General features: G+C 35.5%; 1 protein-coding gene across 10 annotated transcripts in view; it reads left to right on the plus strand.

Moving 5' to 3' along the window:
- Window positions 1-14,330, plus strand: part of LOC123677371 (sodium bicarbonate cotransporter 3) — a 66,630-nt gene that overhangs the window by 48,436 nt on the left and 3,864 nt on the right. For 8 of the 10 annotated variants that reach the window (XR_006747095.1, XM_045613851.1, XM_045613852.1 and 5 more), the window contains 8 exons: window positions 475-546; window positions 5,366-5,806; window positions 7,382-8,010; window positions 8,381-8,539; window positions 9,602-9,748; window positions 9,805-10,084; window positions 11,751-12,136; window positions 13,416-13,646. Coding sequence is in view for 9 of the 10 variants with exons in the window: in XM_045613851.1 (XP_045469807.1) it covers window positions 475-546; window positions 5,366-5,806; window positions 7,382-8,010; window positions 8,381-8,539; window positions 9,602-9,748; window positions 9,805-10,084; window positions 11,751-12,136; window positions 13,416-13,646 (2,345 nt within the window). In the remaining variant the exon portion in view is untranslated. The remainder of the gene's footprint in view (window positions 1-474; window positions 547-5,365; window positions 5,807-7,381; window positions 8,011-8,380; window positions 8,540-9,601; window positions 9,749-9,804; window positions 10,085-11,750; window positions 12,137-13,415; window positions 13,647-14,330) is intronic. The other 2 variants (XM_045613856.1, XM_045613858.1) reach the window with 1 other exon arrangement.

The following is a 14,330-nucleotide window of genomic DNA, read 5'->3' on the forward strand; positions in this document are numbered from 1 at the left end:
GTACAACAAATTCAGTGCAAAATATGAAATGACAAACTATAGATATCTTTTCATATTGTGCAATGGAAACGAAACGATTTACATTTCAAATTCACATATTTATTTTTCCTTTTTAGGGAATTATAAAAATATTTTCAACAAAAAGAAGAATTCTCATGCTGCAAAGGATACAAACAATTTTTCAACTTCATTATTATGCAGTTGTATCAGCCATAGATTGTTGATCGTTGGTATAGTTTGTGTATCGAGAACACTATTATCATTATATAGTGTTTCAACAAAAAATTGAGATTTTCATCTTCACATATGATATGCATGTTTATGTTTTAATGATTTTATATACAGGAATCTTCGATTGCGTTTTATCTACTAAGTGTATGAATTGTGATTACAGTCTTGAAGTCTTATGCACAATTTTTTTTTGAAACCATTGAGAGAAGCATACAATAACAATCATTCCGTTACTCTTTGCAGTGGAAGAGCACCTTAACGAAGAATCGGAGAGATCGCCTGATTTTGGGAAATTTTTGATAGTTCCAGGTCATGGTAAATCCATAACAGATATTCCTGAGAGCATGTGGAATGTTTTTAGGGTAGCTCTCTTTTGTTTTGAAACCTTTCTCTTCTGTTTTTCTCAATAGATTACTTTTTTTTCTGAATGCTTTACTATTCCCAATTTTTTACACAAATTCCTACTCATTCTCAAACCTAGCATGTAGTTCAATGTTCAGAGATACAACAAAGCAACTATTGAAATATTTCTGAAGGGAAAGAAAGATATATTTGCAGAATTGTAACAGTACAATTTATTCGATTCACTAACATAGATCAAACCTGACAGTGTTCAATCTCACTTGCAATTTTCTTTCTAGCCAAATTGCATTGAAACAAATCTGCATTGGGCTACCCTGCTGTTTTTAAATTGATTGAAATCTTATTGGAATCACGTGCTGCCGTGAAGACTTTGTCTTTTTCTTCCGAATGGCATGTTAGTCTCCAATAAAACTTCGACTTTGGTTAAAATAGATATTCCAGGATATTGGATTTCCTTCGAAAAAGTATGCAGATACTTTATTCGTGCATTTTTTATTTCTTCAGGTATAGAATCATTGCTCTGTTTTGTTGAATAAGTATATTAGGTTTGATATCATTTAAATAAATATACTTTTCCTCAGTAAAAAAAAATTATCCTACTTATTACATTTTGAAAATTAGACTTTTGGTAACGATAAACATCAATTCGACAAAGAAAAACTATGAAAAATCGAAATATTTATACCTCTTATCAAGTAATAAGAAACAAACAGGATTGGGCTTGCTTACGATGACGTCAATTTGAAGTATGTGCGTGTCATTTATAGTTTTTTGCATTGAGTTTCGCTACGAATTTCGACATAAAAATAAATATGTTAGTTATTTTGAGGATCTACACACATTCATTTTCAATTTGAGCTGTCGGGGCAAATTGGTGATGTGACGAATCTAAACCGTGTACGTAGCTCAAGTTCAACTGAAAATATTGCAATTGCAACCGTAGGAGTGGCGGCCATTTGGCTGATATCGTTTTCCATCGTTAATGGCAAACCGACCTCTTTACAATGAAATCAACATTCATTGATTTCTCTTAAAATGTACTCATTTTTTCAATATCAAAATGAAACACGGATTTTCGGGTGAGTGCGGAATACGGCTAATTGAGGATCATTTATCCCAACACCGCTTACCTATTGTTCGTAGACCACCCTGTTTATGAATTTTGAACTCAAAATTTGGAAAAAAAGGTAAAAATTAAATCTACAAAATAATCGTTATATCTTCTAAAATATTGGTCACAGCCCCATCAAATAAAAACGTTTTTTATAGACTGAGCTATGCTCTGAAACATATCAAGGTGTCAAGTCCGTATCTTGCCTCAACGAGAGTGGGCAGCCTCGAGAATATAATCAAAAATGTGTGAATTAGACATGGAAAATTTCCTCCTTGAATTTAACTTTTTTACTGTTATTTCCAAGAAATATTTATAGGAAATGGAAATATTCACTCGTTATGAGTTTAATGTCTAATACTTGAACATCAATGAATTATTTGAGAGGATTTAAAAAACCTGTGTTACAAAAAAAAAATCATTCATGTAAAACCAAACCAAGTAACTGTTATATTCATTCGTAAGTCCACTTCCTCGAATGAGAAGCCCTAATCATCTGATTGAATTCAACCAATTCAACAATTAGCTTATTCGGTAAACTGCAGGAATCGACTTAGTTGTTTCACTGAATCGCCAGCTAAGCTTTCAACTCGAAACGACGATTCTCAAAGTTTCATCGCTTCACACCCTGCACCGGAAATTATTAGCAGTCCGTTTCCGGTTTTTCACGGATGGAAATGAGGGGAATGAAGAAAAATCGACGCCAGTCGATCAACTGTTGGAATATCGCATTTTAAATAACCTGCTGAAAGAGTAATTTCAATTTCTCCTTTCAGAACTTAATTCTATGGTCCCACTGAATAGGTTCTCGAAATAAACGATCATGTTTTATTCCTTGTAGATTGAACGCTGGAATTTCGTTAGCTGTTGAATGCAGTGTATCTCGGTTCGTGAAAACCCTAGTTTATTAGGTTTAAATTTCATTTTTGAAGAGAGGACGAAGAAATCTAAATCGTTTATTTTTAACTTCGAAAAGGCTAGAAAATTAACCGTATATTTACAAAGCCTTGAACAAGTTGTCGACTTGACAAGACTAAATGAGCTGTGGGCTATAACATATTGAAGTTTCAAGTCCGTAAGTTGCCTCAACGAGAGTTGGCATCTTCGAGAATATTATCGAAATTTTTTTTTGAAAGTTTGAGTTTACAACCTATAATTTCTGAAATAATGGACTCATCACTGAACTTTCTGTATTTTCGTCATCTACTTCAACGAATCAATCGATATGATGATATAAAATTTCCATGTGTGAACATTTAAAAAAATTTTCGAATGAATATTTCCCTCCTGTCAAAAATTCTATGTATATGGAGAACAAATTATCGAAAATTATAGCGAATATTTCCCTCCTGTCAAAAATTCTATGTATGTGGAGAACAACTATCGAAAATTACAGCGATAATTGCATTGTAGGAAGCGAAACTGCACTGCGATAATTGTTCTGTTCATAGATGCATAGTTTCTATGCATCTTACACAGATCGAATCTATGGCAATTCCATTCTACATCAGTTTGACAAGTGATGTAACAGTTTATTCGGGAAATATTCTCCCGAATCACACTCGTGCATCAAAATGACCGGATAATTTCGCATTCCAGCGTGTTTTCTTTGAAAAACTGCATTCGGTCATTTCCATTTTTGGAGAAAGAGCCCGACACCTTCGGTGTCGGGCTCTTTCTCCAAAAATGAAAATGAACTCATGCAGTTTTTATGACAACACGCTGTCATGCAAAATTATCGGTAATTTTGATGCACTTGTGCAATTACTTACGATAATTGCATTGTAGGAAGCGAAACAGCACTGCGATAATTGTTCTGTTCATAGATGCATAGTTTCTATGCATCTTACACAGTTCGAATCTATGGCAATTCCATTCTAAATCAGTTTGACAAGTGAAGTAACAGTTTATCCGGGAAATATTCCCCCGAATAACACTCGTGCATCAAAATGACCGGATAATTTCGCATTCCAGCGTGTTTTCTTTGAAAAACTGCAGTGAACTCATGCAGTTTTTATGACAACACGCTGTCATGCAAAATTATCGGTAATTTTGATGCACTTGTGCAATTACTTATGAAAACTATCCTAACGAAATGTCAAATTTAGTATTCGAAACACAGATCTTCAGTTTCTTCCTGTGTTTTCAAAAGTCACAGACTACTTCCACTCAGAAGTTTTTCCTTCATGAATATTCAAGTTTTCATTTTAGGAATAGGTTTTGCTCAAGTAACCCCCTTCTTTTTATATATAGAATTGACTGAAATAATAAAAAAATTAGAATCTAATTCAAAAATCTTGAGTTTTGATGAATTCGTTAAAAACATATCATGAAGCTATTGAGAACAAGAAGGAAGAGCCTTGTTAAACCTAATTCAGACAGGAATATATATGGAATTTCGGAGAATTCGACCATTTAAATTTTACCGATTTATAGGCCTGGCTTTTCGACACACTTCCATTTGTCGACTCGTGTTAATTCTCCAGTTTAATCTATTTGAGTTATGAGTTTGTTTGAACGAAGGTGTGGCGATATATCGCAAGGACACAGTTTCCCTAAGTATATTTGATTATTCCCTAATTCTCTACCACTTCTCTTTCATTTCGTAGATATAAGATCTTGGTGCTTAAATTTTAACCCCATTTTACGCAGAGGTTCACATGTTTTGTTGAAAGCTTCCTGAAACGAAAACAATGACATAATAAATATACGATATCGTTCCATTAGCACCTCCCTTGAATAGGGTCAAACCGCTTTCATACAAACTGCTATGGTAATATACTCTGCGACATAAAAAATGACAAAAATATTTCAACTAGTTAAAAGTTGTAGGCATAATTGACAGGAATTTCATTCAAAATCTGGTAGCCATGGAAAAGTTTACGTTTTCTTTGTTACAATTGAAGTTATCTGGTCGATTTCGTTATTGTTTTTGTTTTCTTTTTGCGTTTTGGGGCTCCTATTATCGTTAGAGTGCAACGTGAAAATGATCGACAACTGGGTGATAGTGATCACATTACTACTAAATGAATGAAATTCTAAAAAATTACTGCTTTCGAGTTTTTAAACATTTCATCCAAGTTTGGTGAAAAAACTTCAAAGGCTTCTTCTTGATATTTCATTTCTTATGCCACATAGTATAGTAACAACTTCTCGTTTACCTTTCATTAAAATTCACTTTAGAGCTTAATTGGCTTGCCTTTTTTTCTGCTTGCTGTAATAAATGCCTTTTTTCACTAACTTTCATGCATGTTGATTTTATTCATATCCATAGGTTATATGGTATGTCCCAATAAAAACAAGCTTCTCCGATGAACGTATATTACAGACTATTATATATTTTGAAAGAATTAAATCCAGATTCTAACGAAGTTTACGAAAATAAATTAAACCTAATTTTCCTAATCATCTATTGACAAATAGCAAAAAAATTAAGAGATCATATTATTTCATTCTGATCGAATCTGAACAAGTAGTTTGGATAAAAAGACTTTTAATTTAGCATTTTAAGAGCATCGTCAGCAACGACTTTTGTGTCATCATGAAAAAAATCAAATGTTTCAATTACTGTAATCTACGTAATTTGGTTTGCTGGTTTCGATTGGGAATATATAAATTATTACGTTTATAAATTATATCCATTGTTATTTCATCAATTAGGCACAGAAAAAACCCACACGATGCAGAAAAGTGCGAGCAGCACTTCGATGCACAGAAACCTCAGTCACAATGAGTTTGGCATGAATGGTGACATCCCACAACATAATCTTCATTTCATGAAAAAAATTCCAACTGGTGCTGAAGCTAGCAATATTCTTGTCGGCGAAGTCAATTTCCTGACCAAAACCATAGCAGCTTTTGTAAGATTGAACACGGCAGCAGTATTAGGGGACCTTACAGAGGTTCCAGTTCCTACAAGGTTCTTGTTCGTACTTCTGGGACCTCCGAACAACACTGGTGGTTATCATGAAATCGGGAGAGCTATGGCAACCCTTATGTCCGATGAAATCTTCCACGAAGTGGCGTACAGAGCCAGGAATCGTAGTCACCTGTTGGCAGGTGTTGACGAATTCTTGGATGCAGTGACCGTCCTTCCGCCTGGTGAGTTTCATTATTGTTTAACACTAGTTGGCACAACTGTCCTCTATACTCAAACTGATTTTGAGCGTAATCTTTTCGATAGTTTTCACATGACTAAATTTTAACAGTTCATTTCGATTTTAACCAATATAATGACTTCTGCCTCGTACACCTCAACACCTTCGTAGTTTTCATTTCTTTGATACATGTCTTATTTCAATATTTTCAATTTCGGCGTTTATTTTGACGATATATGTAACGGGTGTTTTTTTTCGAGGTATATAACTTTAAGTTGGCATTACTATTCGAGATGGCAACCGATTTGACAGCTGTCAAGTGATTTATTCTCAGTTTGGTTTGGCAATTCATTATGAATAGACTTACGCCTGAACAACGCTTGCAAATAGTGCAATTTCATTTCGAAAATACGTATTGCGCACTACGTCCATTTTATTTTGTTTAGCGATGAAGCGCACTTCTGATTGAATGGCTACGTCAACAAACCAAACTGCCGCATTTTGAGTGAAGCTGATCCTCAAGTGTATGTCGAAACACCGTTACATCCAGAAAAACTGACTGTTTGGTGCGCTTTATGGGCTGGTGGAATCATTGGTCCGTACTTCTTCAAAAACGATGATGGCCAGAACGTTACAGTCAATGGTGATCGGTATAGAGCCATGATTACTAACTTTTTCATTTCTGAATTGAACAACCATGATGTCCAGGAGCTGTGGTCCCAACAAGACGGCGCAACATGTCACACAGCTCGTGCCACAATCGATTTATTGAAAGACACGTTTGGTGACCGCCTAATTCCACGTTTTGGACCTGTGAATTGGCCTCCAAGATCTTGTGATTTAACACCGCTAGACTACTTTCTGTGAGGCTATGTAAAGTCATTGGTCTATGCGGATAAGCCACAAACCCTTGACCATTTGGAAAACAACATTCGCCGTGTTATTGCCGATATACGGCCACAAATGTTGGAAAAAGTCATCGAAAATTGGACGTCCAGATTGGACTACATCCGAGCCAGCCGTGGCGGTCATATGCCAGAAATCATATTTGAAATGTAATGCCACAAGAGTATCTTGCGGATAAATGAAATTCATGTCAATCGAATAATCCATCGTTGTTTTATTGCAATTTAAAGTTCTATAGCTCTAAAAAAAAAACACCCTTTATGATTCAGTAAGGTCAAGATGTGTTTTAAGATTTACTTTCTTCGGGTCAACCATCAATTTCTTTTTATAACTGAGCAATAAGTTGAAAATCAAGCCATAATCGATCAAAAGTAAAGGTGCCTCGAATATCATCCAGAATCTTTATCTGGAAGAAGTATTAGGAACTTTTGGCCATAAACTCAGCTCTTCTTGTCTACCAACCATGATATTCCCTGATTTGGCTGTATTTGAATGAATTACTCAGTAGCCCATCTTTACAACTTCATTTTTATCATAATCTAATCTAAATAATTTTTTTTATAGGTAGTTCAATAAAAGAACAGCCGAACCTTCAATTGATAGAAAAATTTCGAAATGAAAAAAGTTTGTCTGAAGGCACCAAGATCGTTGAATAAACTAACCTTATTTTCAGGTGAATGGGATCCTTCCATCAGGATAGAACCACCAGCTGCTATACCGTCCCAAGAGATAAGAAAAAGACCACCAGAAAAACCAGTTGAAGAACTTGATGAAGACGAAGAAGAGCAGAAACTACGAGAAGAGTCGGGACTAGCACGAACAGGATATTTATTTGGGGGTCTCATCAACGATATCAAGCGAAAGACTCCTTTTTACCTCTCGGACTTCAAGGATGCACTAGCATCTCAGTGCATAGCCTCCTGGATCTTCCTTTACTTCGCTTGCTTATCCCCAATCATCACTTTCGGAGGACTTCTTTCCCAAGCTACGGGCAAAAACATGGCGGCCATGGAGTCTTTGGTGTCGGGATTCATCTGCGGCATGGGATATGGCATGTTTTCTGGTCAACCCTTGACGATTCTAGGGTCGACAGGGCCTGTCTTGGTGTTCGAAACTATAGTGTACGATTTCTGCAATACCATAGGTTGGGACTATATGTCGTTCAGGTTTTGGATCGGAACCTGGATCGCTATTATTCTCTTGGTGTTAGTTGCTATAGACGCGAGTGCTTTCGTATGTTACATCACCAGGTTCACGGAAGAAAGTTTCGCCACTCTGATCGCTGTCATATTTATTTTCAAGGTGAGTTAGGTGATATTTTTGTTATGAGATAGGAGTTAATCTTTTTACTACGTTTTTAGTGTTGAATTTTTAATTTTGACATTGAAACATATTCCGAACGAAAAAATAATCATGAAGTGAAGGTTTACAAGTTGCTTCTTTATTCACTTGTTATAACACAACGATGTCTGTTTTTTTAGGTTTGAAATTTTGTTAAGTATATGTAAAATAGTTCCTCAAATGTTTATTGAAAATTTCAGAAAGATTATGTCATCAGAGCCATAGATATTTATTTCCAAAGATCGAGTACTCTTTTTAAGGCTCTTTATAAGTTTGTTCTTCCATAATTTTGAACCGCTCAAGTCCAAGTAATTTTTTTCTTATTTCCTAGGCTGTGGAGAACGTTTTGATGATAGGGAAACAATTTCCTATAAACACAACTGGAAACACCAATCTGAGTCATGAGTGTGCTTGCTTCTTCAACGACACCATTGAGCTGAAGCATCCTGAGATAGCAAATTGGACAGCTGTTAATAAGACAGCTTGTATTGTAAGTTATTCCAGTTGAAAACAGTTAATTTGGGGGAAAATATTCAATAAAAATTGGATTTCAGTTCATAAATTAATGATGGGGAATCGAATATCGTTTCTCGAGATCATTCGATTGTTCTCGAGAATCGTCCGAGTATAATTCACCAGATATACAATATGCGATAAACTATAAACAATTTTGACACAACTCGTTTCGGAGCCGAAGAACCATGCTCACACAGCTCTTTAGCCTCTTGTTTTGATTCAGGATCATGGTGATAGAACCAAGTCTCATCCATAGTGATGAATCGACGCACAAAATCCTCTTTATCCTTTCGAAAACGCTCTAAATGTTGCTGAGAAAGTCGAAATCGAATGTATTTTTGTTCAATTGTTAGCAAATGTAACACCCAATTCGCCCAAAGCTTTCTGAAACCCAATACTTCAGTTAAAATATTGCTTACACTAACCATGCCTAGTTCTTCTACTAAATCTCTTTCTTTCACTCGATGATTTTCCAATAAGATATGCTCTATTTTTTCTACGATTTCTGATGTTGTTGCAGTTTTTGGACGTCCTTGACATGGATCGTCTTCTAGGCATGTACGACCACGTTTAAATTCAGCAACCTATCTTTCTACTGTACTCATTGAAGACGAAGAGTCCTTATACACTTCAAACATTCGTTTATAAATTTCCTTTTTTAGATAGATAGATAGATATGAGTTTATTCAACATAATATAATGTATTTTACAATATGAAATATGAAGTAAACTCTGAATAAAAAACAAAAAAACTTTGGTTGTAAACCTTCAAAAATAAAAATTCAATCACAGCAGGATACTCGATTTTTCCATTGTTAAAGAATACTGTCATACGTCGATACTAATTGGCTTGTAAACAAAGAATGAATTGGCAGATTGAAATGAAATTTCTCACACGTTCATAAGAGCAATCTACCAACCTAATAAAACAAAATTTAGAGGTGTTTCTAAGCAACTCATATCGAATCGCTTAACTTATTGAACAACACGTGTATGAATGAGCAATGTTGCCCAACTGAACCATTTCCTTCTACAGGACCTCAGCGGTACTTTATCTCCAGGCTGTTTCACTCCAACATATGTACCGGATGTATTCCTCATGTCCATCATTCTATTTTTCGGAACATTCCTGATTTCCGTTCAACTGAAGGACTTCAAGAACGCGCTCTTTTTCCCTGCCAAAGTGAGTAACACCATCCTGCTAAAAACTTCGATTTTAATCTCCGAATTATTTTGCAGGTTCGACAGTTCATCAGTGATTTTGCTGTGATTATTGCAATAATGTCAATGACGTTGCTAGACGCTTACGTGGGTATTTTGACTCCAAAATTGGAGGTTCCAAAGGAGTTCAAACCTACGTCTCCTGACAGGGGATGGTTGATCCCTCCATTCCAAAACAATCCTCTGTATTCAGTATTTGTTGCGTTCCCCCCTGCCCTATTGGGCACAATATTGATTTTTATGGATCAACAAATTACAAGTGTGATAGTCAATAGGAAGGAGCATAAGCTGAAGAAAGGTGAGTTGAATATTTTATTGAACTTTCAATAGAACATGGTTTTCCAATACATTTTGAAATGGTTACAATGGCAACACTGTATATTATTTCTTGACATTTGTCATTTTTTTTGTGTTTAGTAGGTTATGCCATTCAATTGTGGAAAGATACACGCTTCAACAACGTTTAGAAATTGTTGAATTGTTTCATCAAAATTAGTGCTCATTTGTGTACACTGAGAAAATTCTTGTATCGTTTGAAGAAAAATCACATTTAAATTTGTCTGAATACGACAAATAGTGAGTCTATTAACTGAATAATGTCGTCATGAATTCTTCTTGAATTTTTCTCAGAATTCACAAATTACATAGGCGTACAACTTTGCTTCCGCCGTTTTTTTTTCCAAAATTTAGGCTTTATTGTAATTAACAGATTATACATTTATGATTCAAAGTATTGTCCATCGCTGGCCATTACTTTCTCCCATCTTTCGAACAGCGTACGAATCCCGCGTTGAAAAAACTGGTCATCTTTTGAAGCAATCCACGAATTGAACCAATTTTTCACTTCTTTATAAGACCGGAAGTGCTGGTCAGCCAGGCCATGTGCCATTGATCGAAACAAGTGATAGCCCGAGGGAGCAATGTCTGGAGAATACGGCGGGTGGGATAGAACTTCCCATTTCAACGTTTTCAAGTATGTCTTGACCACTTTCGCAACATGGGGTCGACCATTGTCATGCTGTAAAATCACTTTATCATCACTTTTCTTGTATTGTGGCCGTTTGTACTACAATGCTCGGCTCAAACGCATTCATTGTGTTCGATAAAGATTACCTGTGATTTTTTCAGTCGGTTTTAACAACTCGTAATAGACTAAGCCGAGCTGGTCCCACCAAATATTAAGCATGACCTTGCAACCGTGAATATTCGGTTTGGCCGTCGCATGGAAGCATGGCCGGGTTATCCCCATGATTTTATGCGCTTGGGATTATCGTAATGAACCTTTGTCTTCAGTCGCAATTTTATGCAGAATTCCCTTCTGTCTTTGCCTTGCAAGCAGCTGTTCACGAGCAAACAAACGCCGTTCAACATCTCTCGGCTTCAACTCGTACGGCACCCAATACCCTTGGTTCTGAATCATTCCCATGACTTTCAGGCGTTTTGAATTGGCTTATTGCGTCACTCTCAATGATCCTGTCAATTCTTGTTGCGTTTGACATGAGTCTTAACCAAGTAATGCCTCTAATTCTGCATCTTCGAAAACCTGTTTCCTCCACCGCCATGCTGGTCTTCGAAGTCAAAAATCACCGTTCTTGAAGCGTTGAAACCACTCTCGGCGCGTTCTTTCACTAATAGCGGCCTCACCATAGGTATTTGAGAGCATTCGATGAGCCTCAGCCGCAGATTTCGTCATTTTAAAGCAGAAAATTGAAATATCCCGCAAATGACGAGAATTTGGCTCGTAAGCTGACATGTTTAATCGAGAATAACTTTATGATGCAGACACAAATCGACTAAAATTTCGATGGCGAAATTGGGTAAAATTTACATTATTTTTTGTGGCCTCCAAAGACACGTTTTGAATGAACAAGCGCTCCAAAACTCCTGACTTCACGCCAGTGCTCTCCTCATTCTATTCTTGGAGATGTAAAAATTGTGTCCAACCTCCATTTTTTTCATTCCAGGTTGTGGATACCATTTGGATCTTTTCGTCCTATCCATATTGATCGAGATTTGTTCCTTGATGGGTCTTCCTTGGTTTGTTGCGGCTACTGTGCTGTCTATCAACCACGTAAACTCCTTGAAGTTGGAGTCAGAATGTGCCGCTCCAGGGGAGAAGCCCCAATTTTTGGGAGTGAGAGAGCAGAGAGTGACTCATATTTTGATATTTTTGACTATTGGACTATCAGTATTTTTAACGCCAATGTTGGGCTATATACCAATGCCTGTATTATTTGGAGTATTTTTGTACATGGGAACCGCTTCGTTGAAGGGACTTCAGTTCTTCGATAGAATACTCATAATGTTCATGCCAAATAAGTATCAGCCAGACTACATGTTTTTGAGACAGGTGAGTTCAATGTTTTTACTATCTATCTGTGGATTTCTTATTCACTTCAAATATACATAAAGCAATTCAAGTATATTAAATTTAAACACAGATCGAACGTGATTAATGCGAACAAAAAAAAAACGAAAATTTTATTGTTCAAAACAGAATATGAATAATGAACAACAAGGAGTGTATGACATGTGAATATAAAATCATTTCCAATGATGATTTTTCTTTAGAAATATATCACCGATTTTTTCTTTTCCGTTCTTTTCGCGACGCACTCTACAAGATGAAAAATTGCTCAGACTAATAAACATAGATAGATGGAGCATACATCATTTTCAGTAAGCAAATTTTATCCTCAACATGAACTATCAAATTTTACATAAGGTGCGCGGAAATGAAATCATATCAGTGATACGATATTTCATTCAATTCGCGAGTTTCTCATTAAAGAACGCACTTCTTATGTCCCATAGTGAATCAACGTTTCATATTAACTCAAAATATATTGAAATTGATACCTAAATATATCAGAAATTCAGAAAAACAAACTTCAAGCGCGCAAAACGACGTGAAACAACCGATGACACTAGGCGAGCAAAAGTTGCCACACCTTGGATTTCAGCAGGTAGATACAGAAAATTTTAAATATTCTGCTCATTATAAATTCGACGATTAGGAAAAATATCGGATTCCAAATATTCAAATCTGCGTATTTTATCGCTCAAATAAATATATTTCATCAATATAATAAACATTCATAATGATGTATGTAGTAAAATTGTGGATTTGAAAATATATCACAATCCGACAACGTAATCTAACCATGTTGGGGACATGTAAAAATTGCGTATACTTCCTCTATCTATGTTTATTACTCTATGGAAAATTGTCACATTCAAAAGGAAAGTTCGTCGCAAAAAAACGACTTAGACATCTGTACCGAATCACAGAATATCATAATAAGGCGTTTTATTACGACTAACTTCACGAGACCAAGATTGAATTATAGCTAGACGGAAATTTGTCTCACAAAAATGCCTTAATAAGTTAACATAGAGTATGATTATTCATAGGCGTTTTTTTTGTTACGAAATTTTCTATTTGGTTAGACATCGCGATCATAGATTTCTTCAAATTGCAATCATTTTCATTCGTCCTTTACAATAGTTTAGCATGCTGCTAATCATTTTTCCTCAAACATCAACAAACTGATCAATTGCCAGTACCTACTGTCTTGACATATTGTACCTATAACACTTACCAAGTTTTTTCGTTATATTTTTTCCAGGTACCTATAAAAAGGGTTCACCTCTTCACCGCCATTCAGATACTCTGCTTGGCGTGTCTATGGTCAATAAAATCGTTCAGTTCAACGTCCATCCTGTTCCCCTTGATGCTGGTTGTGATAATCGGAATCCGAAAATCCTTGGACCTCATATTCAGCAGAAGGGACCTGATGATATTGGACGACATAATGCCGGAAATGTCAAAAAGACACGAAATGCTGACAGATGAAGAGGTGCGAGGATTTGGCTCTAAGTTTTCCCAATTTATTTTAGGTCCAAAATTGATTATGACAAAAAAAGATGACAAAGTAGCTTGTTGAGTGATACTAGATATATTTCCTAGAAAAATTGAAAGATCCACAATGATTCAAGACTGATAATATTATGATGCAAAATCAAGTTTTTTCAATGTCGTTACAGCACTTACCAAAATATGAACATTTAAGTTTCAAAAATCCCTGAAAATATTCTCTATTCATTCCTACATTTCAAAATACTTTTGCTACCTAATACAACGAATTTATTTATTCCATTTCCATTTACTAGTGTATATTTTCAATACCTAATACTTAATTCTTTTCACAGTGATTATAAATGGATTATAACATAATCCATTTTTTTAAACAATTGTTATCTATTCGTTTTGAGTTCTCCGATAGAAAACATTCCATAATTATTGCGTTCACTTTTCAATAATATCAAAATAGGTAAGTATATCGTACAAAAGAATATTTACCAATCTCGAGGAAAATTCTGATAACCATAATAATAACTATGTACAAATTTATTGTAATATGGTTTCCAATATCATATATAGGGTTAGAACTATTTTGAGGACCACTACAGGGATATCGAAAACCGTTGAAAATACAGAGTGGCTTAAATTACAAAAAAATTGCGTTATTTAGGGATGAGTG

Source organism: Harmonia axyridis, chromosome 4 (assembly GCF_914767665.1).
Source record: "Harmonia axyridis chromosome 4, icHarAxyr1.1, whole genome shotgun sequence".
In the NCBI taxonomy this organism is placed as follows: Eukaryota; Metazoa; Arthropoda; class Insecta; order Coleoptera; family Coccinellidae; genus Harmonia; species Harmonia axyridis.